Source organism: Pempheris klunzingeri, chromosome 4, assembly GCF_042242105.1.
Source record: "Pempheris klunzingeri isolate RE-2024b chromosome 4, fPemKlu1.hap1, whole genome shotgun sequence".
NCBI lineage: Eukaryota > Metazoa > Chordata > Actinopteri > Acropomatiformes > Pempheridae > Pempheris > Pempheris klunzingeri.
Window position 1 is genome coordinate 4590550 of NC_092015.1, and position 26815 is coordinate 4617364.

Sequence of the window (26815 nt, forward strand, 5' to 3'; positions counted from 1 at the left end):
GTCGTTGTCAGGTGGAAGTAAATGTGACAACTAATGTTATTACAACAAATGAGTCGCTTTTTATTTGTGGGCATTTGTGGTTTAAAATATGGCTGTTGATTGCATTTTAAATCCCATACATTACAAAATACTAATTTTATAGATCTCTATTAGCATGCCATCAGACACTGCTTACTAGAAAAAGTGTCTTTGAGAAAAATGCACAAGCATGCGCAGATTTCCATAAACAAAACAAAACTGTGGTGCTCGGTTTAATATTTACTTGTACAACAAACACAGACTGTTGGGGGTGAAATCTATCACCACAGTCATTACTGTTAAATAAACACAGCATCTGTAGCACGCAAAGGGGCAGGATCACACACGGGAGAGTCGACAGGTTAGGAGTGCAAAATACATAATTACAGGAATTATGTGAATCTGATAGTCAAACCTGTGATTTGCACTACCATGCCTTGGATTATGTGCGTTAAAGGATAATTCCAGTATCTTCAAACCTGGGTTTTATTTTTAGATATGTCTGGGTCTAAATGACTAAAAGGTTCAAAAGATTTGGTGCAGTGGATCACCGTGAAACAGACTCCAATGGCTGCAATGTATCCTGGAGGGCAAGTGCGCCCGTCAAAGGTTGCTTGTTTTTGCCACCAACAGGCTCAGATTGTTACTGTAAGCATCTGACAACATTATGGAAAGGATTTCTACAGAGATAGAGCTTTTTGTTGGAGAATAACATCCATTTTGTTTGACCACAAACAGCCTCTATATTTCTCTCTTCAAAGCCGCCAGACTCCACTGACAAAAACGCAGGACACAGTAGCTGTATGCTGCTCCATCGCTGCCCCAGTAGTCTGTTTGTGTTGTTGTGTGTTTAGGTGTGTGTCATATATTGTGTGTTTTAAAGGGATAGCTTGGATCTAAACTAACTCTTCAAAATGTCAGTCACACATAGTCCAGTGTTCTGTGAGGTAAAATTACTGTTTTTGTCAGTGGAGTCTGGTGGCTTCGAAGAGACAGCGATATAAAGACTGCTTCTATGTTTCTCTGTATGAATCATTTGTTATAATGCCGTCAGGCACTTTGAATAAAGCGGCTAAAATCAAGTACGTTTAGTGGACGTACTTTGACTGCAGCGGTTGCCCAGAAGGATACATTACAGCCATTGTAGAAATTCTCCTTTAAGAATAACACAAACTATTCACTCATTTGCTATTTATACTTTTTATCCTTGAGGGTCATGGGGGGGGACTGGAGTCAATCCCAGCTGACGCTGGGCGAGAGGCGAGGTGCACCCTGGACTGGTCGTCAGTCAGTCACAGGGCTCAGAGAGTATTGCGTACGAACAATATATTTAATTGGACTAATAAACTATGTGAAATTAGATAGAAACCTCTGTTCTGTGTAGCATTTCAGTTTGAGAGGTACAGGGCGTAGAGAGTCCCTACTGCTGCTGCAATTCATTTCAGAGTTTCTAGGACACAGGGTCAGTGTAGTTCTCTATGATCTACTTGAGAGAACTGACTGCGAGAGGAAGAATGAGGTTACTGCTCTTCCTTCCCGCTGATCAATCACAAGAGTGAGAGTGTTGGAGTTACAGTAGATCTGTGATAAAACACTCAAGGACGAAAAAATTAAACTTTATAGTCACTTCAGGAGGAAAAAAGCAGAGATACAATGCACAAGTGCAACTATTGCAGCATGTGTATCATTGCGAGGTTTCCATTATAGTATAACAGTGAGCAAGTGACTGTAAAGCTTGAGCGTTCACTCCTTGAGTGTGAAATGAAATGCATATTAAGTTCACAGCAAGGAAAAAACTAGTCAGGTGATTAAGAGCTAAAAGAGACAGGGAGGACAGGAGAGAGTGAAAGAAAGAAAATATATATGAGAGCAAAGTTTCATTTACCACGTTCTAGCTTCTTATCTGAAAACCGCAAAAGCAGCAAATTGACGGGCGGGGAGGACATGGGCATGGGGGGGGTAAAGGGTTGAAATGGGGCAAAGTGAACGAGATGTGGGGGGGAGAAAGACAAAGAGAGAGACGCAGTGAGTCCAGAAATCTCATGGCTGTCAGTGGATGATACACAGTTCCATACATCAAGAGTCAAAATGCTGTGACTTACACAAGAGTGTCGAGGCTACAACACCCTAAAAACACACTTACATGAAAACATACCTGCAACCACCACGGCATCCACAAACAGGCACACTCAGATACGCACAAATACAAGAACACACGACACATCGCAACTAGAAACATGTTATGAACACATAATATAAACTAATGCAGAATTGAGTCATTGACACTAAAATCCTTTGTGTGAGAGAGAGCTGAGATCAAGCAACAGTCACAAAAGCACAAAACAGAGCAAAACAAACACACAATAAGCAAAAATTGAGGAAACAGTTTCATGAAACAGTTGCAAAAATCATGTAAACATCAGATAATAAGATTTTAAAGACTCCAACAGGAATGTAAGGCTGGTTGTGTGTGTGTGTGTTAATGTAATGGCAGTGTGTTCAGATACTGTGTGACATTAAGAGGCTGTAGACCATACTCACTAGTGCCCTCCTCTGAAACCATCCCAAGGCCCTCAGCCTTGTTCTGTCTCTCAAAAGCATTCAGATCCAAAACGCTGTCAACATCAAATGCTCAGTCAGTGTCATGTTACAAACCAATCAGCAATCAGAAAAATGTCACTTTACTTTTCATGACTGACCTGCAGGTCTGCATCAGAGCCTGAACGCTAAGGAAGAATCCCACATCCTTTTTATCCTTCAGATAGTCCAGCATCCTCTGCACACAGTTCAGAAAAACTTAACACGGTATCATATTGAGAAGTAGAAAGTTTAGTTTAGATCTTTTCCCCAGCTTTCTAATATCTTGACATGTAGTTGCCTAATATGTGTGTAAAACCCTCCTTGGGTTTATTTACCTGCTGTACATCACTGTTGCCTCCATTGAGGATGGAGATTCCCAGTTTGAGTGTGGAAGAAACCATGGCTCCAGGTTCGCCTGAAATAAGCAGAGAAATCAGAGGCGTGTGTGTCTGCTTTCGAACCAACAATGTAATCAAAGAAGAGATAAATCCATCGAATTAAATATCTCCGAACACTCTGCATCATATTGCTTTGTGCTGACAGATTTACAGCTGAACTAGTTTGGTTTTTTCTGCTCTGTCTGCTCTTATTTCATGGTTTTTTTTGTACGTCTTGTTTTAATTGTAGGTCTTTGTATTTTATCATTTTGTTACTATTGATTTTTTTTTTTATGAGAAAGAAAGCTGAACTGGCTTATAACATTACAGCTTTTATTTACCCAAAAGCCTGGGAAAATGATCTCTCCACTGCTTTTTAGAATTTTTATCATTCACTCCTCAAGGCAAAGTAAACTATCCACATGATTTATTGTTTAAAACCTCTAAACCTCTAAACCTGGGAAAGCGATGCATCTCACACCTCTATCCTTACATTAAACTGAGCGGACTGGAGGGACCTATAGTAGTAATACAGAGTAAATTATCACCAAAACATATATGTTACAGATTAGCCGTGATGGGTAATTTACAGCTCATGTAAAATTAAGTAATTACAACAATGATTAGAGTAGTCTATAGTGAATTAACTCTAAATAAATCAATATAATGTTCACACAAATGACAAAAACTAATGTATGTGTGTGTGTGTGTGTGTGTGTAGGTGTGTGTGTGTGTGTGTGTGTGTGTGTAGCAGCTACCTTTACAGGCACTGATCATCTGCAGCACCATCTCTGCAGCCCCGCGGTTGTGTAGACGGGACTGCTGGTACAGAAGCCTCTGTTTCTCCATCTCCTTTTCCTGTGGAGAAGAGCAGGAGGGACAAAGCTGTAACCCTGCCAACAGGAGCTGCACTGCCCCCCGCACTCACGCACACAAACACACACACACTCATCCTCATCCTCATCCTCATCCTCATCCTCATCCTCCAACCTAAATATCACCATTCACTGACTACACACAGAGACGTTTCTTATGGAGCTAAAGTTGATGACGACAAACAAGACATTCCAGTTTGTTAAGGTTTAAAATAGCAGGTTCTTAATTAATCACTAATCTAATTTCTGTTCATTACAGTTACATGTCTGGAATGTGTTAGCTTTACTATCTCAGTTTGCAGTGCATGATGACTTTAGGAGTTATTTTCTGACAGATAGCTACTGTTTTTCGTCAGGCCTGTCCTCCTTGTGGTGTTGGGCAGACATTACTCCCTTCCAGCTGGCTGAACAAAACCATGGATGCTCATGAACAAATAGCTGTAACTACTAAAAATACAATGTCGCACAGTCTCTAAAGATTATTGAAAGTTTCACCTACAACAGTTAGCTTAGCATTAAGACCAGGTACAACTGTATCTGCCCAGATGTTGAACCTTTCCTTCTATAAATCACTGTCTTGCTGGAACTACTTGGCTCAGCATTGGCCCTTTATTCATGGAAAAGACAAATCTAAAGGCCTAAAACTCATTTTAATTCCCCCAAAGACAGAAATACGGGAACACACACACATTCTCTCCAATTGGAACACAATGTGTATTAGTGTTGGAGACAGTTATTCCAGCTCTTGACATCTTCCAGCAGCAAACATTCGATGGCAGCAAACATTTCCTCCCAGAGCATAACACACATTTCACACATTCTTACGAGGAAGCACCAGCAGTTGTCAGAGTAACACAGCATGCATATCCTACTTCCAACAGCACAACTCACTGTTGTTCTCTCTCGTGGCCTGAAGCCCTACAGCTATGCTACCTGACTCATGTGGTTCCTTTCTGTTTTTATGTTTAAAAACAACGGGCTTCTACCTGTGAGCCGGCAAACCTGAGCTGAAAACATGGAAAGACATTTATTTGGATTAACTCTAAGTATCATTTGGCATTATCATTATATTATTTTGAATTTATTTAAAATCACCAATCATCAGGAGCAATTATACTGTGAAATATTATAGTGTAATACTTTAATGCTGCTACATAATATACTAGTCTCATTCACTACTCTGTCCCCTGTGCTGTACTTTACTGTCTATGATATGTTCTAATACAGACATCCCTTCATTACAAATAAGACAGTATAGCTGCTATGAAAAACCATCCTGTTGACAGAAGAGTTAGATTTGACCCACCCCCTGCAGACCATGCATAAAGCCCCACCCAAAGCACCCAGAACTGAATCTACCCCTCCCTCCGCCCCCCTCCCTCGTAAGCCTGACTGTGTTCAATAAAATTACGCAGGAACTTTTCTCTAGTTACAGAGGTTCAGTTCATCTTTGAAGGAAAGATGTGTCTTTCGTGGTGAGTTTGGAGAGACTGTATGTGCTTATGTGTGTATGTGTGTGTGTGTGTGTGTGTGTGTGTGGGTCTGGATGTGTGACTGAGTGTGTGCGCTTGGGTTTGGGATAGTGTGTGTACGGCTGACTGTGCAGGCTTTTACTGTAGTCCTTGGTGAGCACAGAGAGGGAGACTTGTTAGTGTTCGCCAATTCAAAGTTGAGACAAACAGCTACTTGTCAGTTATTAGATTTCAAACTAAAGTTATCAGGTTAGCCCACAGGGGCGAAAACAGCCCGATTAGCAGGTGAGTACAAGACCGTGTGAGTCAGGAAAGGGTGAGGCAAGCCTGGGAGAGCTGGCTCTACTATCAGGAAACCTGCTGCAAGGCTGGGCTTGATAACCAGTTTTCAAAAATAGCTGCTCAACTAAGTTGTGGGTGGTAACATTACATTCCTGAGCACACTGCGGGTACCAAAAAGGAATGGTACAGATTTATAGTTAATAAAAAATAGCCTTAATAAGAAAATAAGGAATTTGCAGTGGAAAAGGGTGCAATGCTACCCTCCAGGAAAAGCCATCTCTGCAGTATAGCTACAACATCACAGTGTCCAAACCTGGCTTTTAAGGCAAAACAAATCATTGAGATATTCAATCAACTTACCCGTCATACTAAGAGGTTGATTCACCAAGATTTGTTTTAGGTGCTGCTGAGCACGTTTGTGGATATTAAATGTGGCAAAGTGATAGTTAAGTGGTAATTGCCTGGCTGAAGAAGTGACACAAATGTGTATTTTATTTTCAAATACATTTTTGATTATTAGTACGTATATTTCAGACATTTTCATGACAACTACAGAACTGTGCAAAAGTTTTAGGCAGCTGTGAGGAAAAGAATGCTTTCAAAAATATAAAATTCAATTGTTTATTTTTACCAATTTGCAAAATGCAAAGTGAACTAACAGAAGAAAAATCTAAATCAAACCAATATTTGGTGCGACCACCCTTTGCCTTCAAAACAGCATTAATTATTCACTTGCAAACAGTTTCTGAAGGAACTTGGCAGCTTCGTTGTTCCAAACATCTTTTGCACAGTACTGTGTATTTTAAGCTCAGTAGTAAAGAAGCACTTTCTTTTGAACTTCATTGACTTCAAATACATTTAAATGCTGTTGTACTTCTTTAGGATAAGTATTTGATAGATGTGCTAAAACTTGTTGGCCGTTTTGCAGTGGACTCAGTCAATCAACCCCTAAAAATTTTGAAGCACATCAGGCTTGGAAATTGTGATTCTAAAATTAAACCGTCAGCAAAGACTCAGTGGTTTGTTTTTGTTTCATTTTGTTGTCTTTAGCTGCACCATCTCTCTGCACTCAAGTCATGCAGTTTAGGAAATAAAGACAAATTGAGTCTGGTGGGCAGAGTCCAGCAAAGGCATGCACAGGTCAATCCACCATAGCAGGAAGTAGACAAGTGGTGTGAGTGAACGAGAAAAAAGACAGAAAGAGGTGGGTGGTGTGGGGGGGTGTGCCGAGTGTGTGATGTCGTGGTGTGGTCACTCTGCGTGGGGAGTTGCTTCTCCGCTGTCTCCCCTGTCTCCCTTCCCCTGGTCCCCCCATACCATCTCTGTCTGCCGCACCTCAAAGGATGGCTCCTCCCCCTCCTGTTCTCCCCCTTCGTCCTCCTCACCAATGTGGCAGCTCTGCAGGGAGATGACAGCAAGTCAGGCACTGAGTACAAGCTCACAATCTTACTCCACATGCTCACACAATTCTGTGAAATTATAAAAATCTTATGTAAATATATAAATGTGTTCACCTGGTAGAGTTTAAGTCAAGTTAAACAATATCAGTTAGGTTTGTGTTAATGTCACACAAATAAAACAATTTTTGAAAGATTTGGGAAAGATTTTCTTCCTTGTAGAAGGGTTAGAATTAGGCTTGGGATAGAAAATTATACTGAGAATCAACCCAAATAGTTGGCGCTGAAAGCAACATGCAGTAGGGTTGTACCATATGCAAGCAGCCACCATCACAAATCAACACCATACTCTATTCTGTGCAATTTCAGTGTCTCTTCCAGTCTCCAGTTTCCAGGTAATTTGGTATTTCTGTCATTTCTCAGCAAACAATAACACACAGTTTACATCACGTTCATGGACCCACATTTTAAGACGCTGTCTTACCTTTGCCATAATATCAGCATAAGACATATAGAGATGGTCAAGGTCAAGTTTACTGTAATGACACAACAGAAATCAGAAATCAGTGAGCATCACAGAGGAGCAGGTCACAGAGAGGAGTCACAAAGGAGGTAAGATGCTCTTACGTCTTTTCTGTGAGAGCTGTGCGGCTGAAATGAAGAATCAGCTGATGAAGGGGGTCAGGCTTTGTCTCAGTCTCCTCTTCCTCTTCCTCTTCTTCCTCCATGGCTTTCTGTTTTAATAACAGAAAACCTTAGTATACACTGTGGACAATATGCCATTGATGCCAACTGTTTGTCTCAGAATGAAGGAGAAGATGACTCACTGATAAGTCGTCGATCATCTTGTCCTCAAATGAGTAACCCTCCGTCTCTAGCCAGTTGCGTTTGTAGGCGTCCAAGAACATGTTGGTTGCCCTGTGCCTGTGAGAGGAGAGGCCAGAGGGTTGTAATGGCTTATGTAAAGCCTTCTGACTTTTTTATACATTAAATGAAGTATGAAAGGTGTCATTACGTGGGGATGTTGTATAGAGGCGTCATCCTGAAACAGGCAACCACAGCCCTGCGACGCTGTTTGGACAGCAGCTTGTGCCACACCATTTTCTTTGACTTGAAGGGATGCTCAGTCTGCACCGAGAAAAATTATAATAATAATAATAAGTTTATTTGTATAGCATCTTTAAAAATGGAGTTTTAAATGAGGCCAAGCAAAAGCAAAGATTACAATGAATTTAGAACAAGAGGAAAATAGGAAAAGACAAAAGCAGGAGGGAGAGAGCATTAGAAAGTGCAAATATAAAGACCTACATTCAAAAATAAAAGCAATAATAAAAACAATGAAATAAATAGATGGATGAATGAATGAATGAGTGAAGTCAACTTGAATCCTCCCTGAGAATATTGGAAAAATCTTTTCTAGCTGGCAACAAAATAATGCCTACACTTTGTACACAGCCACGTGTGTTTGTTTGCAGAGCACTTGTGCTTGTGTCCATACTCACCACCTCAATGTGGTAAAGGACAGCAGACACCTCTTGTACCCTTTTCACCACCTTCTCAGGGTCCTCGGCATCTTCAGCCTTTCCAGCCATCTCCTTATAAAGAGACATCTGCCAGCGCATGGCTGGGTCCTCCACCTGAAATGTATAATGCATGTAAAGTTATTACCAAGGTCTATATTTTCATCTTTAATGTGCAGAACTAATAAAAAGGTCCACTCACCTTGCCTTGCAGATGCAGATTGTTGTGCAAGAACTCCCTCACCTCTTCATCTGTGTCTTTCTGCAAGAGAGGAGACCAAGGGTCAGGGGACCATGACAACTGATTTGTTCATCCATCTATCTATCATCAGTCAAATAACTGATGTTCATACACACAGAAAAGTATATTGGGTCCCATATTGGGACATAATACAGTCAGTGACCTGGCTTGAAACAGATCAAAGTACCAGTGAGTATCTGATCTTGGCAAGATTGATGAGCTCCTGGTCTGCAGGAGAGCACATGTTGAGGCCGATGGGAAGCAGCTTCTTTAATGCTGCTACAATAAGGGAGGTTTGCACAGAGTAGCGATCCCCCCGCCGCTTCTTCTTGGTACGCTCCTGCTCTGAGCCTCCACTCTAGAGGGAAAAAGAAAAGTTCAGACCGTCCCGTCATTGTTCGATCTATAAGCCCCTTTCCACGTTAAAATGTCCTTTTCAGAGAAGGATTGTGACAGTGGAGGCTTTTGAGAATATTTAACAAAACAGTGATGAAGTACTACTACTACTTACAACAGAGAATAACAGGGAATTGATACGAGATAACAAGAACCAACTGCCAAGTAACATTTTACATAATATCACAACATGCTGATAACATGAATCAACAGTAAGGAGATGGTCATTTCTCTCCAGCTGGAATCAGACAGACCGACGACTACATTTTCTCTTCTGCTGGTGTTCCAGGTGCTTCACTGCTGCAGCAGCTACAGTCATAACACACAATGCAGCCTCACTGTTAGTAGTGCAGTGGCCAGACTGGGCACATCCTGTCCACTGGACAGCACACACAGCACAAGTCTATGGGGTCAGCTCCATCGCCCTGGAGCTCTTCTCACACACTCCTGTCCCGAGGCTGCCAATGCTCATTACTGACTGTTGTCTGGCCTCACAGCACCCTCTCCGCCCCCAGTGTGCATGGTGTGTGTGTGTGGGTGTGTGTGTGTGTGGGGAAAACTGCTCTTGGGGCAGAGAGAGGCGCTGTGATGATCAGGTAACAGAGGCTCACGACAGTAATGCGCAAGTGATAGCCGAGGAGAGGAGGTTTTCTTATTTATCTTACAGCAACCATGATAAAAACATCCATCAAACAGTGATTAGAAATTCAGTGATTTAACAATTCAATGGTGTCAATGAATTAGGCATGTAGGGAAGAGTCCCGTTAGTAAATAAGATGACAGATATCTGGTGATGTCAAGCTAGCTTCAGTTTCACCTGACAAACCCTGCAAGCTACATATGCTGCTGATGGATCAAGCGAGTCTAATGCTAACAGCAAGGTATGGCTTTTCGGTGAAAACAGGTAGTGATCATAAAGTTAATGATAATATTGAAAAGAGAAGAGTCCCCCAGTGCAGGAATCTTTGCCACAAAAGCTGAAAGAAATCCAAGCGTCAACGACAAAATTTCAACATCACATATTGCACAGTAGCATGTGCTCCACAACTGTATCCAACAGGGACGATCTAAAGGCAAACAGTTTATTAATCAAAGAAATGTAGGGTGATGGTGCTCGGCTGCAGGAGTGCACACAAATTCGATACACAACTGCTCAACCGAGCGCCATGAAACCTCTCAGGCCACTACAGCAAAGAGCTTTCATCAAGCCGCTCCAGACCCCTACTCACACATATACACACACACACACACACACACAGACGAAACACATCCCTAACACACACACACTCACACTCAGTATTGCTCAAATACAATCACAAATATGTCCCACTCACAGAAAACATTCTTAATATAAGCACTTTCAACTAAATCTACATTACGCGGCACCATTTCACCCATGGATATGCATTATTGTTATTACTGAATGTCTATTGTAGTGAGTTCTTTCCTGATAGTAACTTTGTGTGTATGTATGTGTGTGAATATTGGGGTCTGTGTGTAAGAAGTGTGGTAATCCATGGGAGAGCTTGATGAAATGCCTCCCAAACTCATGGTGCCATGCGATCAGCACAGCGCTCGTGCACAAACACAGTCTAACCTCTCCATCTCCGGCCTAGTGGCCCAGCATCCAACCCCGATCACAGGATATAAGGAGAAAACACAGTTAGCGACACTCCTACTCTTACTATTACTGTTGCTTACGTAATAGACTACAACGCTGACATTTCTAGAAAATGATTATTATTTACAGAATAATCATTTACCTGTTGATTTCTTCAATAAAGAAGAAAGAAAGGAAATAAAAGTTGATTCATAGATTTAAAGTCGTTCAAATCTTTCCCTGCTTGAGGTGGATGGTGTTAGTGAAATATTAATTATTAGAGTTTAGTTTCTTAAGGAGTTACAGCTGGAGATATAGAGTAAGTGAATAAAACCACTAATTAAGTAACAGGCTATGTTTTACTTAGCTATTTGTCTTCTTGTCCTCTCTCACCTTGCTCATCTTGCTCTTACTGTCAGCAGTCAGGAACGACATGTTGTTGATCTCATTCATCACCACAAAGTTCTGCTCCTCCCTCTTAAAGTTCTGTAACAAATGACACAAGCAAACGGTTCAATGGTCAAGGGCAGGCAAAAATCACAGAAAATAAATTAAAAAAAATAAATCAGAGGAGACTACGGAAAAACTCACGTGGGATTTGGACCAGAAAATGAAGACCTCTCCCACCATCCTGAAGAGTTCCTCAGCATCTGGGTCTGGACAGGTCAACCACCGAGCCCTTCACACAAACACAGCAATGCCAGCAACAAATTAGCTCAAGTACTTAAATCAAAGTCTGGCTTTCAGCTTTGCAAACAAAAAAAAACAAAACAACTGCAATATTTATGTCCCTTTGACAGATGGGGGTGGAATTATCTTTAAAAATGCTTTAGGGAACCACAAACACCATCAGCTGCAGTACAAACAAATACTGTCTTTTACTGTCATAGGTGCTCATTTCAGTATTTAAATATAAAAACGTTGCAGCTTAGTCTCGACATAAAATACAGTAATATTGTGTCCATCAAGTGCTCCTAAAGAAGAACCATGCTCACTGACTCTGGAGAATAAATTAAACTGTAGTCCTAACAATACACAGAAATGACTTCTATACATTTATCCCGTCATTGGTAACTTCAGATACCTGCTGTTGTCCACGTATCGGATGAGCAAGGGGTAGAGAGCATACAGGTCACGACACAGCACAGCAAACTCATCTCGGATGGTCCCATTTTCACTGTCCACCTCCGTCTTGCCCTCCATACGCAGCTGATCCTCCTCGGCCACCACCTTCCCAGAGCGCTTCTTCAGCTTTTCCATGGTGGGAATGAAGTGGGATTTAAGCATCTCTGGTTTAGCCCTGCTGACAATAGGCTGGGCGAACACTGTGCAAGGGGTAAACAGGAATAAAGAGCCGTCGGCAGTCGTAAGAGTGAGCATAGTTTTCTCCAAAAATGAGATGTACAAAATGTGAAAATGTCACATTTATTTATTTTATTTATTTATTTGCAAATCCAACATTTAGCATTCAGTAAACAATGCCATAAAAGTTTATAAGAACTCATAAGGATAAGGATTGACTATAAAAACTAAAGTGGCCTCCCATGTAGACGTAAAAGTTGCCCCACACAGAACCATGGGTGGCCAGAACATTACCTAAAAGCCTGCTGGCTAATTGTAAAACTTCTGCTCACTGACCTGCCAACCTCTTCATCCAGGAGGCCTCATCTATGCCCAAGTTGTTGACCACAATCTTCATGATGCTACCCAGCAGCTGGTTAAGATGCTCGGAGGTGACAGAGGTACAGAGCTGACCCTCCTGCTCGGGGAAGTTCTCCATGCCCCTCTCCCACCAGCGTGGGAGGTAGTTACACAACATGGGCAGGGTGATCTCAATCACATGGGGCATCTCTGTATAGCGAGCCCCGGACTCAGCCAGGTCATGGATCTCCTTCATCAGGATTTCCAGCTCTGGGATGTCAGTGCACAGCTCCTCCACGTTGTTGGGAAGACCCAGAACTGAGGAGGGAGAGAGTAGACAGATGCAATAAAAGGTAAGGAGATGATTAATCATCAACATGTTCTAATAACATGATAAATGTAAAATAAAATGTAAGGGTAGCGTCGTGTTAAAACCCACTGGATCTCTCTCTGGGAGTCTTGGTGGTGTAAACAGAAAACGTGTTGAACTCATTCAGCGCTGGCTCGAGGAAGGCAACTGGCATGGCAGCTGCTAAATGGGCTAAACACTCGCCAAGAGCTGGTCGCTGTCTGCACAGGAGAAAAATAACACAAGAGCCACAAGAAATGTCTTCAACAAAACCAGTAAAAAAAAAAAAAAAAATCAATGCACAATCAATCATTGTGCATACATTGACATTTTTTCTTGTTCTGGATCTAAAGATAAAGGGTTCAGACATGAGAGAGAGACAGAGACAGATAGAATTGGTAAATGATGCTTATGTTTGGACCTTCACAGATGCAGAGTCTCTACTCACTTCTCTACATGTGGAGTCTTCACTGTGCCCAAAGAGTAGATACTGCACATTAAACGATAGCAGGATATTTGCAAGTCGTCCACTGAGGATGGAGAGAAGAGAGGGATTGCATTAGCTTCGAGTCAGTCCCTTGTGTCACTGGGTCAAAAGCCATGAATGCTAAAAATAGCCGAAAGCATTTCACTCACTCATGACGTCATCTCCAAACTGGTGCTGGGCGATGTGGTCAAAGAGTGAAGTGAGGACCGGCAGCAGGGCGGTGGTGGTGTAGTTGATGTTCTGGGACACACCCTTTACCTACAACATGCACAGACACTGGTGTCGGTTAACAAGAAAAGCGAACAGGAGCGTGTAATGCCGTGTGGCGTCGTCTCTGACCTGGTTTCGACTGGACACTTTGCCCAGTTTCAGATTCTCAACCATCTTCTCAATGTCATCCGCAGCACTCTCAAAGAACTGACGCAGGCCGGCCTTAACGATCTCAGGGCCTGATTTCATGACAGTCCTTGAAAAGAAGGCCACAAAAGAATAGCCATAATGATGCATATAGTCTCAGATAGCCTTCTTGTATTTTTTTCTGTCTGCCTGGAGATGTGCTGCAGAGGTGATATGAACGGACTGAGGTACCTGGCATCCAGTGATCGTGAGAGGATGTGCAGACAGTTTACCACTGCGCCTGCATCGGTTCCTGAAAACAGCACACCAAATATGTGTTGTCAGAGCTGTCCTGCTATACAAATATACTTTCTACAGGAGCCCAATTCATTGCAGATGCCACATTTGTTCATAATGGAAGAGTTTCTACATTACTCTACATTAAAATCAGAAAACAGGGCATACAGTCTCTGTATTAGTGGGTTGTGTTATAAAATATCAAACTCAAAATTACATAGAAACCATTAATTTTTCTTAATCGCAGATACTGAAGATAACATAACTAGGACAACACAAACAGGTGATTGTGGAACAGTTGACACATATAACATTGTGCCGGATTCTATGTTAAAAACTGAATTTTTGACATATGATACATTTCATAGATCAGTCACAGTGGTGTACTTTGAGTGAAGTGCTTGCCAGTGTCCAGTGACCACTGGTTACATAAGAGTGACTGACACATGGTGGTGAGAATGAGCGTAAAGCATACACTGCCTCGTATAACTCAGAGTCGCAGTACAATGGCGTCTGTGGATACCTGAAACCACTTCAGATATTCATGCTCAAATCACCCGCTTTTTATGAGTATCAATCTGAGTCGAGAGCTTAAAAGCAAAAAACAAAACTTTTACAGATGTATAAACGATGCATACGCACAAAAACATGCATACAGCATTTCCCACACATGGTACTTGTAAAAGAAGAAAGCACACCTCAATTTGCACATCTCACACATACTTCACACCAGGCGCACACACAGTTTTCTAGCGATAGCTGCAGGTGATATGATAAAGTGGACATGAAACACATGTCCAGTAAAACACTGTTACTTTAAGTTCTTTGCCAATTTCACTGATTGTGTTTTTGTTTTCGTGGTCTGCACAGTGTTCTGTAAAATGTTAATAAAAGGAGAACTTTGAATTTATCCATCCATTCATCTATTGTCTATACCACTTATCCTTGAGTGCCGCAGGGGGCTGGAAACAAACCCAGCTGGCTTTGGGTGAGAGGCAGAGGCACCCTGGACCGTACACAGGGCCATCACATAGAGACAGTCAACCATTCACGCTCACACCTACGGGCAATTTAGAGTCACCAATTAACCTGCATGTCTTTGGACTGTGGCAGGAAGCCGGAGTACCCGGAGAAAATCCACACAAGCACGGGGAGAACAGAGAGGTTCAAGGCTCAACCACAAACCTGCTGAACCTTTTTGCTGTGAGGCAGCAGTGCTAACCACCGCTCCACCGCGCTGCCCAATTTTAAATTCACAAATGATGAATTTTAACATTATTTTTATTCACATTTAAACCATAATTTAATGATTTTTTAGTTTTATCCTGAATTCAAGGGCAGTTTCACTATGAGCTCTATAAATTCCCCACTGATCATCCTTCTGACATTTACATTAGTGGTAATAAAGGTTTGCAGATACATGATACATTAATGGTACAGGCACTATAAATAACATAGCCATGCCTAAAGGTTGTGTGTACTGACAGCTGTTTGAGAAGCTTGCTGAGGCAGCGTTGGTTAAACTGCACTGCACTGTTGGCCGGTCTAATGAGTGGTGGCGCAGGCACAAGTATCAATGTGCAAACACATGTTTAAGGCCATATCTGCATTCATGTATGGCTAACTGTGAAAGTGGAAATGAGGCTTGTGCACTTTCACAATTATTAAAACATAAAATAGAATCGGGCGTACATCAGGAGGCTTTATAAATATTATGAAAATAATGCGTATGCATATCTCTGTCTTTAGTTTTAGTCATGAATCTACACAGCGTTTTATGCGTCTGGCCCCTGGTTGCAGAAAACATCAAAGCCAAGCAGAAGCTGAGCTAAAGAGAGAGAGAAGCATTAGACAAGGAGAGAGAATGAGAGTGAATGTGAATCTGTGACACAATGCTGATTAGTAAGTAAACGGGAAGGCAGCAAGGAGGAGGAAGCAAACAAGATCTGGAGAAATAAAAGATAATTAGACAGGAAAACTAATACAAAGGGACAGGGGTGGTGACAGGGCGTAACGCCACCATGCAGATTCCTTACCAAAGAGAGATACTCTGTGCCTCACCAAAGCAGCCAACTTACAGAAGATACTGAGGTAGGAGGAGAAAAGAGGAAAGGGAGGGAGAGGGAGGAGGACGGTAAGGGAAAACAGGGCAGTGAAGTGACACAGAAAGCAAAAGGGAGGTCAAGGAAATAAAAGGTAATGCACAGTGGGAGAGAGATGGAGAAACACGGAAGAGGGAGAGGACAGACACTGTCACAGGAAAGTACTGTACTAAAGGAAAGGTACTGTTCATGCTAAAGAGTTCAACTCAAATAATTCAGAACTAACCAGCCTTTTGAATAACCTTTTCTGAGCTTTTCCTGCACATACCTTGCAATCATCTCCTTCTCCTTATTGGAGGAATGCCCTCCACTTCCCAAGACTTTAGCAGGAGTGGAGAGGAAGTAGAGGCAGTGGTTCTTGAAGTACTGATTTACCAGCGGCAAGAGGATCTATAAAAAAAAAAAAAAAAAAAACTCAAAATGAAATATTCATTACAGGAAGTAATAACCTCCTAAGAAACATACTGTGCCATTTAACAGGCTTCGTCAGTGTTCATCATGAGTAGCAGGGTGACGTAGAGGGAAGACAGATGAGGACTCATTGTGAAGTGCATTTCACCAACGCTCTTAAACAACTCTAGGGTGAAGTTGTGTTAATACTCATGACCTCTGACTTTCCTGCAGAGGGAGACAACCAAAAAGAGACTCCAAAAAGCTCACCTTGGCAAAGAACTTGATCTCCTGTTCATGTGGTGACTTCTCCACTCGACCACTGCTAACCACAGCCTCTGTTAAAAAAATGGAAATAAAGAATAAGTACGATCTCAGTCAAAAGGTGCATGTTGAAGTGCTACACCTATGAAGAGTCTTTGTTTCTCAGACAGCAGTACCAAGATGTGCAATGAACTCCTGGGCGATGTCCATCCATTTGAGAAGCTTTTGGAGGAAGCCGTAGGCAAAACGCTTCTCAATGGAGGAAATGTCCTGCTCCATGTCCTTCAGTCCCCTGAGGATGGAGAGAAGACGGAGTAAAGATGACAGAAAGAGAGAGGAAACACTTCACTTAAACTGAAATGGTGGGAAGCTCCTGCTTACCTCGTCACAGCATATCCATTGAGCTGGAGGAACTTGAGCAGGTCCTGGGCCTTCTCCCTGTCCCTCGCCTTCTCCTTAGCCGTCAGGGTGTCATAAGGCACAAGCAAAGGATGGGTGCCACCGCCTAACAGAAGCACAAGTCATCTTTGGACTCAGCAGACTACAAAATAGCAACAAGTTAAGGATGTGTATCTGAAAACCTGTCCGTCTTACCTTTGGACTGCAGCTCCAACTTCTTCTTCCTGCCCCAGGTGTTGTGGTAGTTCTCAGCCAGCTGCTCAGCCATAGACTGCATAGAGAGGGTAAGAAAATGAAAGTGTCAAGCTCTCGATGAAATGTCTGACCAAAGTATGAGCCCAATCAGCACTAACACAGACTGACAGAGCGGTACACACCTGCAGCTCTCTGGACAGGGCCATTCCTGCTATATCTATTGGCTGAGGGTTGTAGCCGTGACTGGGATCATAAGTGGCCTAAACAGAGGAAAGACAAGAAAAAGGACAGAAATAAGTACAACCAAGATAAAAATACAGGAAAGTAAAAATTGAATAATTAGAAAAATATATAAGAAAAACAAGAACAGAATACTGGAGTGTTTTTATACCTGAGCAGTTTGGGAAATCTTCCGTGTAGCGGTCTTCTTCTCAACCTCTCCCTCCCCGTCCCTGGCTTTCTCCAAGGTCCACTCCCAGGCCAGCATGGCTTTAATGGATTCTTTGATTGGCCAACGATATATTTCCTTGTCCTAAAAAACAGAGAGAGGGGGATTTAAAAACTAACAGCAAACCTGTAAACACTAGGTTTGTTTTTAGACTTTCAGTAAAGATCTTAAATACGTGGAATCAGACATGAAAAGTTCATGGCTCAGGTATCCTGGAATAACAGTGCTGGATTCATCAGATTTTAAATCAACTAAATAAGCTAATAAATAAGCTTAGTTACAGTTTAGACCTGTGAAGATGACTAACTATTACCTTTTCAGAGAACGTTTTGTATGGCCGGAGCATTGGGTGAGTCTTAGCATTCTCATCTAACACCTCTCCGTAGGTCCAGTTGTTCTGAATCTGAAAATTGTAACATCGATATAATCAATACAAAGAACTAACGTTTTCGAATAACAAACACAGACTTCAACAATTTATATCTGATCATTAACATTTTTCACAACTGACCTTTTCAAAGGCCCATTTGTCATGAGTGTGCTCTGCATACTTGTTGATGAAGGCATCCAGCCTCTCTGGGATGATGGTGCTGTGAAGGAATTAGCATTTATTTAATACTGCAGGTTAAACCACTCACTCCTAACTAAAATTTACTTTGGAATGCCTTTACTAACTTGTAGTAACTTGTAGTAACTACATATAGAAATTACCCTGTGATGCTCTGTTAGTGCTTAACTCGTGTCACTTCTAATGTTGTCTTCACAAATGCTGTTTTTTGAATTGAAAATAAGACACTGATGTACGCTCATCACTCTAAGTAAAAATATTCAATTCAAAAGTCGAATTACAACTAATCCTGATTCACGAGTTGCTCTTTATACGCAGAACCTACACAACCATCATCCGAAAGCATTAACAAAAGCATAACAACACAATGTGAAATGCAAATGAAATGTTTTTATCAATGTTTTTCTGTTATGTTTATGGCACCATTGTGCATTAATAAAACTTAAAAGTATTTAAATTCAATTTTATGCACTTAATAATACTGTAGGCCACCGTGAACTATTTTTGTAATGACTCATATCTTCCTGCTCACTTTGTGGTCTCGACTGGTTTGGGATCAAAGTTTCCTTCAGCGTCCACAGAGGCCTTCTTCTCAGTGTGAGAGGAGTAGGTGGCGTCCACATAGTCAGGTGGGATGGCTCCTGCTATGGCACACAGGCAGGGCATGGCGATCTTGAAGAGCTCGGCATCGTATTTCTAGAGATCGGATGACATCAAAGAAGTTACGGTGGTGGTGACATGAGCTTAGAAACGCTGTGGGTGGACACCAAGAGAATCATGTCTCACCTTATGTGCCAAAGATTCAAAGATTCCCCAAAAGAGTTTACGGGAAAGATGCAGCTCCTCCTCTGAGGTCACCCCGAAATTAGCCCATCCGTTAGGCAAGCAGTAGTACTTCCAACAGCGCTCGTAGTGATTGGTTAAGAGCTGAAACAAATCGTAGATAGACAGGAGGACATTTGTAACTCATGGGTAGGTAATCTACTGCTAATATCTGTAAATAACAAGTTTCAGCAAATGCAATAATCACTGTAATGCATGTGTGTGTTAGTGATGCACACACTTCTCCCACAGTACAATCTTTCTAATCCGTGTTTACTGACTGCACTTTAAATACAGATTTGGCAGTGGTAGAGTGTGTGTGTATATATAGTTTTTGGAGTCATAAAATATAATAATAAATAGCAATAATTAAATAGCAGCCAAACCTTGAGGGGCATCTTTGCATATTCGTTGAGAATGGGCACATCAAATACCAGCCGTCTAAGCAGATGCTGCAGCATGGAGGGTCGAAGGTATCTGTGGGAATGTCATCAAAAATCTTCATGAGTAAAGTAGGATACTGTTTCTGTCATGTTCTTTCATTGTCCTATATTACAGAGCACTGCGCTGGTTAAATTAGGTTTAACAGATTACACTAATACGATCTAAAAATGTACTTATCATCATAATTTCCTTCATTCTGATGCCCAATCATCATTTACATTCTTCTTGGGAGGTTGGGATTAGTACTGACTTGCAGAGCGACATGAGGCACTCCTCAATGACGTCCCTCTGAGCCTTGGTAAGAGCTCGGCCGCGGGACAAACGATAGATGGTGTGGAGCATGGAGTCGATCATGATGGCCCGGTGGTCCGTCCCGGCAAACAACGGGGCACACTTGGTCAGCAGAGGCAGAACAGCCGAACAAAGGTAGCGGTTCAGCGCCAAGGCCATTTCAGTTGTACTAAAAGCCACCTGTAATCAGAGAGGAAGACGGAAATACTATTTGTACCGAGTGGAAAAAAAACGGATTAATACTAAGTTTCATCAACGTACACATCTGGACTTGACAGAAGTGAAATCCCTTCCTGTTTAACTAGTCGTCAGTGTCCTCTCCTACTCACCGTATCCAAAGAAGCGGCAGCTCTCATGTCAGGCAGGAAGCCAACCTCCAACACATGAAGCAAGAAGTCCTGGTTGTCAATACCATACACTCTATCAAGGAACAGCACCATGGAGGCCTTGTGGTCTGGCACAAAACTGGCGGACATCTTAGGCTCAATAATCTGACCATCTGTGGTTTTGACAGGGGCAAAAAAACAAATCGTATATGCAGGAGGATGCCAAAACATGCCAGAATATAACTGTACACTTGCACCATGTGACTCCAACTCAGTGTCTGACCTTTGCCGTAGGCAGGAATCTGCACAGGCAAGCTGATGACTCCCACCAGGTCCTCTATGGGCACCAGGGATCTCAGGATGGCCCTGATTCTTAGAGCCTCACCCTTCCCTGCTTGGATCAGCTGTAAATATGAACATTTTCTGTATGAGACTAGCTGTGGATCATCAGCCTCATACTAAGCCAGTGTGCCTGGAGGCTTAAGAAAGGTCGATTGTGTGAAAAGACGCTCTACTCACATGCATCTCAGGAGCGCAGCGACCGAGCAGATCAATGAGGGCAGAGTAGAAGGACATGATGGCATTTCCCAAATGTACACGGTTCTCTTCGTGCTGTTCCTCACCACCAAACCTGCCAATCAAGGAAACAGATTTTTCTCTAACTGTATGTGCCCAGCGTAGCTTAGTTTGTTGAGTGGCCTGCGAGGCCTGTATGCAAACTATTACTTACATGAAGCGTCTGTCTTTTTTGACAGTGGGTCCATCCCTTGCTGGATCTTCTGAGATCTTGATGGCCTCCTCCATGGCAGCCAGCAGACCATTCCCGCCCTCTCCTCTCAGGGCTGGGCCGAAGCACTCGGGCCGACGGATGAGCAAACGCACCACAACATTAGCATTCTCCTCCACGCTCTCTCCTGTGAGGGGATGCAGATGTGCAAATGTTAGCGGCAATTCCTCACAACTCAAAACTACAAATGTAATAGTTATGTGAGAGCGCTGACCGTTAACAAAGACGGCAAAGCGGAGGAAATCCAGGTATCTCTCTCCTCCACAGGGGTTCCAGTTGATGTCAGGGTAGCCCTTAGAGAGGAGCATGGGACACATCTGTAGTCCACAGCCCGCCAAGTATGTCACCACCTACATCATCACGCACATAAGGGACACCAAGAAGGATTATAAGATGACAAGTTCGCCGTATCCTTTCATCTTTCATGTGCTTTTCATGTCTTGTCATTTTATTTATTTTCTCAAACCATTTCCAGGTCCTGCTCTTGTAGAGCCAAGGCCAGCTCATTGTTGTCAATGCAGGAAGCCGCAGCAACATCCAGAGGTGTGGATCCACGCATGCCTGCAAATGTAAAATAAATACAGTGAGTCTGTCTTTGTTCTTTGCCTAATATACAGGCTCATCTTTCTAGATTTTTCAGAAAAGAAATAGGTTCATTGACAGTTTTTCTTTCCAGTTTAGAATCTGATCTGATCTCTACATCTTAACCTGTTTTTGATAAATCCACTTTTCTAAATAAAAAAAGAAAGTTGCCCAGTGCACAGTACAACAAACAGTGTGACCGGTGGCTGACACTGACCCAGCCCAATGCCGCTGTTCTGTAGCAGGTAGCTCAGGTGGTCGAACATGGAGCGCTGGTTCTGTCGGCTGATACGACAGAAGTAACACAGGAAACGACAGCAGTTGGTCACCATTTGGGGGAATCGAATCTCCTGGAGAGAAAAAGTTTTTTAAAAAAAAAGTTCTTTTACGACATCAGGTGGATAAGATAGATAAACTAAACTAGAAATCATCACAGTTACCTTCGAGTCTCCTCCTCCACCCAACACATTGACCATCACCTCCATGACAGTCTCATGCATGCCAAGAGCTCTCATCAGATTGGGGTGCTGATAGAAGACCTTATTGTTCATGATGTTCCTGAAAGAAGAGAATAAATACAGTCAGATTCACATGTTACATTTCCTTACTTGCGTAATCTAAACAGGATCAATTCTGATGACACATGCTGATGTACAGCTTGAAACGCTAGAGAGGAATTAAATGCTGCCTGAACCTTTACCGGAAATACATTACTGAAGGGAAAATGTGAAAAATAATATCAAAATACTGAAATCAGCATCACATCTCTCATCTTCATCGCAACACCCCCCCCCCCCGACACTGACCCGATGCTCTGGATCATGAGCCGCTCCTCCTCTGGGCCCATCTGCACAATCAGCAGCGAACGAATCTGTCCCAAACACTCGAGCAGGTCCATGGTGTCCTGAACAGACACGGCGCTGATGGCGTAGGCTTTGGGCAGCGCTCGGATCAGCTCGCCAAGGCCGTCATACTGCCTGTGGAGCAGGCTGAACATCAGACGCACCAGCTCAGGGTTCTGAATGAACGACTCCTGGGCCCAGTGGATCATGGTGTCGGAGATCAGCTCCTGAAGGGTGCCTGGGTGAAGTGGATACAGAGAGGTTCAGTATGTCTGTTGCATAGTGTCATGTGTTAGATTGATGGATTTCTAAAGGCTGATTTCGCTATTTTTGGACTGAAGTTGCAATGAATGAATGAAATCCTTTAAATATTCATCAGGTAGTTTTGCCATTTCTCTTACTGGGCTTTGATTCCTCCGTGACCTCTGGCTTCTCCTCCACCTTCGTCTTGCGCAAACTCTTGATCTTGTCAATCAGACTGAGGAGTCTGCCCCCCAGTGAGGTGTCCACCTCTTCCTCTTCTGCCTCCTCCTCAATATGTATACCTATGTGTAGAATGGGATTTCAGATTTAAGATGCTAACATACTTGACGCTTACTTAGAACATAAGAGTAAAAGCTATGCAGGATCTTTAAAGATCTCCTCACCACAGTGAAGCAGGAGGTCATTGTGGAACTCTCCCAGACTGTCTCGCGCTTCCTCGGGGACGGGACATTCCTCTTCCTCTGAACCGTGCTTAAAGTTGGTCAGCAAAAGAACCTTCAAGAAAACCACAGTAAGACGACCCCATCAGCATCTTTGTCTGTTTTGCCTCTTCTCATTTTGCATGGGGGCATTTTCATAAATTTCCTGGGCATTGTTTAGCTCTTCTGCAACAGAGAATGTGTCATTCTTCCCCATGGTCACAGTGACAAACAATAAAGTCTCTTATCCAAGCGCAAAAAGCCCATCTTGATGTCAGTTCTCACTTTGTAAAGAAATAAGGTGTCAAGATGACTCATTGGAGGAACATTATCCAAATCCACTTCAAATTCAAACCCCATAAAACATATTTGGTCGTTCTAAAGATGGTTTCTGGTCAGGATTCATTTTAAGGTTCTTGTTTTTACATATAGAGCCCTGCATGGTCCGGCACCAGCTGAGCTGCTTCATCAGTACATCACCAGTAGGCCCAGTGTTTACTGCCAGTCCCTCGCGCACTCGACTAAAAACAACAGGTGATTGTGCCTTTGAACTGGTGGCTCCGACATTGTGGAACACCTCTTCCTCTAGACATTCGATCTGCGGTCTCGGTCGATGCTTTTAAAAAGCAGCTGAAAACACATTTATTCAAACTGGCCTTTTTCTCGCCTGCTGCTGTCTGGAGTTTATGACTTCTGACTGATTGGTGTGTTTTAGATCTGTTCCTGCTTATGGCTGACTGTTGTTTCTTTTACTGTTTTTATTATCTTATTTATGATTTTATCATTTTGTTTTTATTTTCTTTTTACTCCTGTGAAGCACTTTGTGACTTTGCTCTGTGAAAAGTGCGATACCATATACACTTTACTTACTTACTTAAAAGTAATAATCAGTACCTGGTCCTGTGGTGGTGAGCGGAACTCGCGGGTCCTGCGTGCAGTCTCAGCAGCCGACATGGTGAAAGCTCTCATTAACTGGTTGTAACGAACACGTTGGTTGTCCTGAATATGATGGACAAATTGGTCTGAATAGGCCACAATGGTTTCCACTCTGTGTCGCAGCTCGCAGTCGCAGAAGTACTGCAGGAGTGTGCACATCTGAGAGAAGCAAGTCAGAAAAAGAGAAACACAGATTTTAATGATATGATACGATTGTGGGGGTGATGCCTTCAGGTGAATACCAAACTGTTTAAATATCAAAATGACCTGCAGTTTGACAGACTCTGGTAGCTTCATCTGGAGTAATCCCTCTTCCAGACCCTCCTCCTCATCTTTGGCTTCTGCCTCCACTGCCTCTGCCTCCTTCTCCTCTTCTGCCTTCTCTCCATCCACTTTGCCTTCTTTGGCCTCTGCCTCCTCCTTCTCCTCCTCTTCTCCCTCCTCCTTAGGTTCAGCTTCCTCCTCTTTAATTTCCAAATCTTTGAGCTCCTCCTCCTCCTCGTCACCGACCCCTTCGTCCTCAAGCTCGGCCTCCTCCGTTTCCTCCTCCTTTGCTTCCTCGCTTTCTCCTTCAGCAGCTTCATCTTCTTTTTCCTTTCCACTGAAAACGTTTGGGTCGATCATCTTCAGGATGTGCTTGGTGTCCTCGTCGTTGAAGATGCCCATAATGAGCAGAGTACTGATCAGCTTCAGGATTGGGACAAAGTGGAACTCCACACTGCCTCCTACTGGATCCCGCATAGCCTGGCTACCATCTAGCACAGCCTCTGTTAACATGCTGATCGCCTTGGTCTTCAACTCCTGAGGAGGGAATGATAAAAAATAAGCAAAACGCAACAAAAATGTCATTACATTTTTCCAGTGAACCTGTCGCTTGTCTTACCTGCAAGGGGAAAATAGGGCTGAGGGTGTACAGGTCAGGGTCGGTGCCAACAAAGTTGATGGAGGAGAAATGCAGCTTGGGCCGTAAGCAGGTGGTGAGGCCAACACCGGGGAGAGAATGGGCCTTCTTTGCATCAGGATAGAGCTTGATGCTGAGAGTCTCTTCTGTCATTGGGACGATAAACTCCTTGTTGGTGCCCAGGCGTGCCCGCTTGGCAGACTCCAGGTGAATGCTGATGAGCAGGTCGTAGTAGCCGCTGCGGAGTGGTCCAGGCAGGTAGGTGTTCTCGATGGCGTAGAAAAGCTGGGATTCATCCACATGGCTGCACAAGGCATGAGCCACTCGGTTATTGCCAAGAGCACACACAGCGCAGTAGAGCATGAGGGTGTGGTAGTGGAACTTCATCAGGTCCTGGCGCTCCGACAGCTCAAGGATGTCAATACACCTGAGAAAGAAACACATACAGCAATTATCATAATCCTGAAAAAATAAGAAATGATTATAATATACCATTTTAAAAGGTAAATCCATAACACACAACACACTTTCATGTTGTAGTATTACATCTTCTCACATTTTGCAAAGAAAATCTTATCTTAATTTAAGGTTTTAATTTTTGCCCCTGACACTTGCTAGGCTCAGAAGAAAAACAATGATAGGGAACTGTAACTGACATCATTATTATTATTAGTGATTATTTTCTAAAATCACAGGTTCTGGAGGTTTGTGTATCTGTTGCTAACCTGTCAATCTTTCACCAAAACTGAATCACATGCAATGCAATGTCAGAAATGTTGGGAACCAATTACTACCATGCAGACGGCCTGCTGGGGCTGCTGTCTCTGACCTGTTTTCCTCTGGGATGTGCAGAGCCATCATGATGAGAGGTTCAGTGCACTCCACCATCCAGCCCAACCTCTCACTCACTCTGCCCACCTCCGGGTTGAGGAAGTGATTGGGCATACGACTCCAGATAACTGGGGTCAGCATCTGGACGTCCAGCCTGGGAGGGCACTGGGGGACCGGGTTCATACGTTCGCTGCGGAACATGGCTGCCGAGATGGGCATGATGTTCTGAGAGGGAGAAGGAGCAAGAGGAAAGGACATATTGACACTTATAGGAGAAAACGAGCAGTGTAGTTCCATAGTAAATGTGTTTATTTCTTGTTTTGTTTTTTCTCTTTCTTTGCGTCTATAATCGATACCATCAAATTAATTTTAACCTAATAAAAACGCACAATCCCTCGTGTTTATGTCAAATGGTTGGCCAAGGCAGAGGATTGGCTGAAATACAGGACAATGACCCATTTAGGTAAACTGCCAAGGTGAGAGTGGCCTATGTTATGATGCTGCTCTGAATGGGGTATGAGAAGAAGTAGGCATGAAGGATATTTCAAGTAAAATAGTTTGAGGGAAGGAGACTTACAAAATAACTTCGAAAAATGTGAGCAGCAGTGTGTGAGCAAATGTAGTTTCTCACCTTGAGTTTGCCTAGCTCCAGCTGCACCATGTTCTGATTGGAGGGCTGGACGAAGACAGCGGGGAACAGCTTGGTGTTGGGCTCCACCTGAAATAAAACACCCCAGGTTTTACAGCTCCACGGTGTAACATAACTGATCCAGACTCTCATTTGAAGTCTTGTCTGAAAAACACAGACACAACTACACCAGCAACCTCTACTGTGTAGCCTTTTCTTACCTGGTAGAAGGTGTTAATCTCCTTTCCATTGGCTGTGAAGGTCATGAGACCTGTTGCCAAGTCAACCAAGCAGCCAACCACCATGTCCTCCTGGCTGAAGCGGGTCTGCTGATTGCTGACCAGGTCTCCTCCCCACACCATGTAACAGTTACTGTGCTTCATACTGCAGAGAAACAGTGAATGCACAGCATTAATTAAACTCTGAACGCTTTTTAAAAATTTCAGTTTACGTACTTAAGTTGGTTTTGAGGATTTGACATCCTGGAGGCAGTTTTGGAAGTTTATTT

At 42.9% G+C, this 26815-nt stretch overlaps 1 protein-coding gene across 7 annotated transcripts in view; it reads right to left on the reverse strand.

Moving 5' to 3' along the window:
* ryr1b (ryanodine receptor 1b (skeletal)) overlaps positions 1-26815 on the reverse strand; it is a 70049-nt gene that overhangs the window by 13535 nt on the left and 29699 nt on the right. Inside the window, exons 32-85 of one of the 7 annotated variants that reach the window (XM_070828714.1) lie at positions 26529-26691; positions 26311-26397; positions 25678-25904; positions 24831-25275; positions 24215-24748; positions 23906-24106; positions 22976-23087; positions 22730-22873; positions 22293-22566; positions 21927-22044; positions 21704-21836; positions 21371-21465; positions 21119-21254; positions 20848-21031; positions 20637-20748; positions 20401-20521; positions 20121-20290; positions 19751-19971; positions 19443-19533; positions 19021-19161; positions 18767-18930; positions 18178-18256; positions 17980-18069; positions 17610-17750; positions 17401-17478; positions 17219-17294; positions 17006-17129; positions 16801-16916; positions 16631-16698; positions 16239-16360; positions 15905-15954; positions 13824-13884; positions 13575-13701; positions 13385-13493; positions 13197-13278; positions 12839-12969; positions 12397-12717; positions 11843-12083; positions 11350-11437; positions 11152-11244; positions 10756-10770; positions 8950-9120; positions 8724-8783; positions 8504-8638; positions 8017-8129; positions 7829-7925; positions 7629-7735; positions 7486-7537; positions 6940-7002; positions 3734-3833; positions 2934-3013; positions 2718-2794; positions 2560-2633; positions 1904-1921 (exon numbers count right to left, since the gene is read on the reverse strand). In XM_070828714.1, the coding sequence (XP_070684815.1) occupies positions 1904-1921; positions 2560-2633; positions 2718-2794; positions 2934-3013; positions 3734-3833; positions 6940-7002; positions 7486-7537; positions 7629-7735; positions 7829-7925; positions 8017-8129; positions 8504-8638; positions 8724-8783; positions 8950-9120; positions 10756-10770; positions 11152-11244; positions 11350-11437; positions 11843-12083; positions 12397-12717; positions 12839-12969; positions 13197-13278; positions 13385-13493; positions 13575-13701; positions 13824-13884; positions 15905-15954; positions 16239-16360; positions 16631-16698; positions 16801-16916; positions 17006-17129; positions 17219-17294; positions 17401-17478; positions 17610-17750; positions 17980-18069; positions 18178-18256; positions 18767-18930; positions 19021-19161; positions 19443-19533; positions 19751-19971; positions 20121-20290; positions 20401-20521; positions 20637-20748; positions 20848-21031; positions 21119-21254; positions 21371-21465; positions 21704-21836; positions 21927-22044; positions 22293-22566; positions 22730-22873; positions 22976-23087; positions 23906-24106; positions 24215-24748; positions 24831-25275; positions 25678-25904; positions 26311-26397; positions 26529-26691 (7232 nt within the window). Of the gene's footprint in view, positions 1-1903; positions 1922-2559; positions 2634-2717; positions 2795-2933; positions 3014-3733; positions 3834-6921; positions 7003-7485; positions 7538-7628; positions 7736-7828; positions 7926-8016; positions 8130-8503; positions 8639-8723; positions 8784-8949; positions 9121-10755; positions 10771-11151; positions 11245-11349; positions 11438-11842; positions 12084-12396; positions 12718-12838; positions 12970-13196; positions 13279-13384; positions 13494-13574; positions 13702-13823; positions 13885-15904; positions 15955-16238; positions 16361-16630; positions 16699-16800; positions 16917-17005; positions 17130-17218; positions 17295-17400; positions 17479-17609; positions 17751-17979; positions 18070-18177; positions 18257-18766; positions 18931-19020; positions 19162-19442; positions 19534-19750; positions 19972-20120; positions 20291-20400; positions 20522-20636; positions 20749-20847; positions 21032-21118; positions 21255-21370; positions 21466-21703; positions 21837-21926; positions 22045-22292; positions 22567-22729; positions 22874-22975; positions 23088-23905; positions 24107-24214; positions 24749-24830; positions 25276-25677; positions 25905-26310; positions 26398-26528; positions 26692-26815 lie in introns of all 7 variants that reach the window. The other 6 variants (XM_070828711.1, XM_070828715.1, XM_070828712.1 and 3 more) reach the window with 6 other exon arrangements.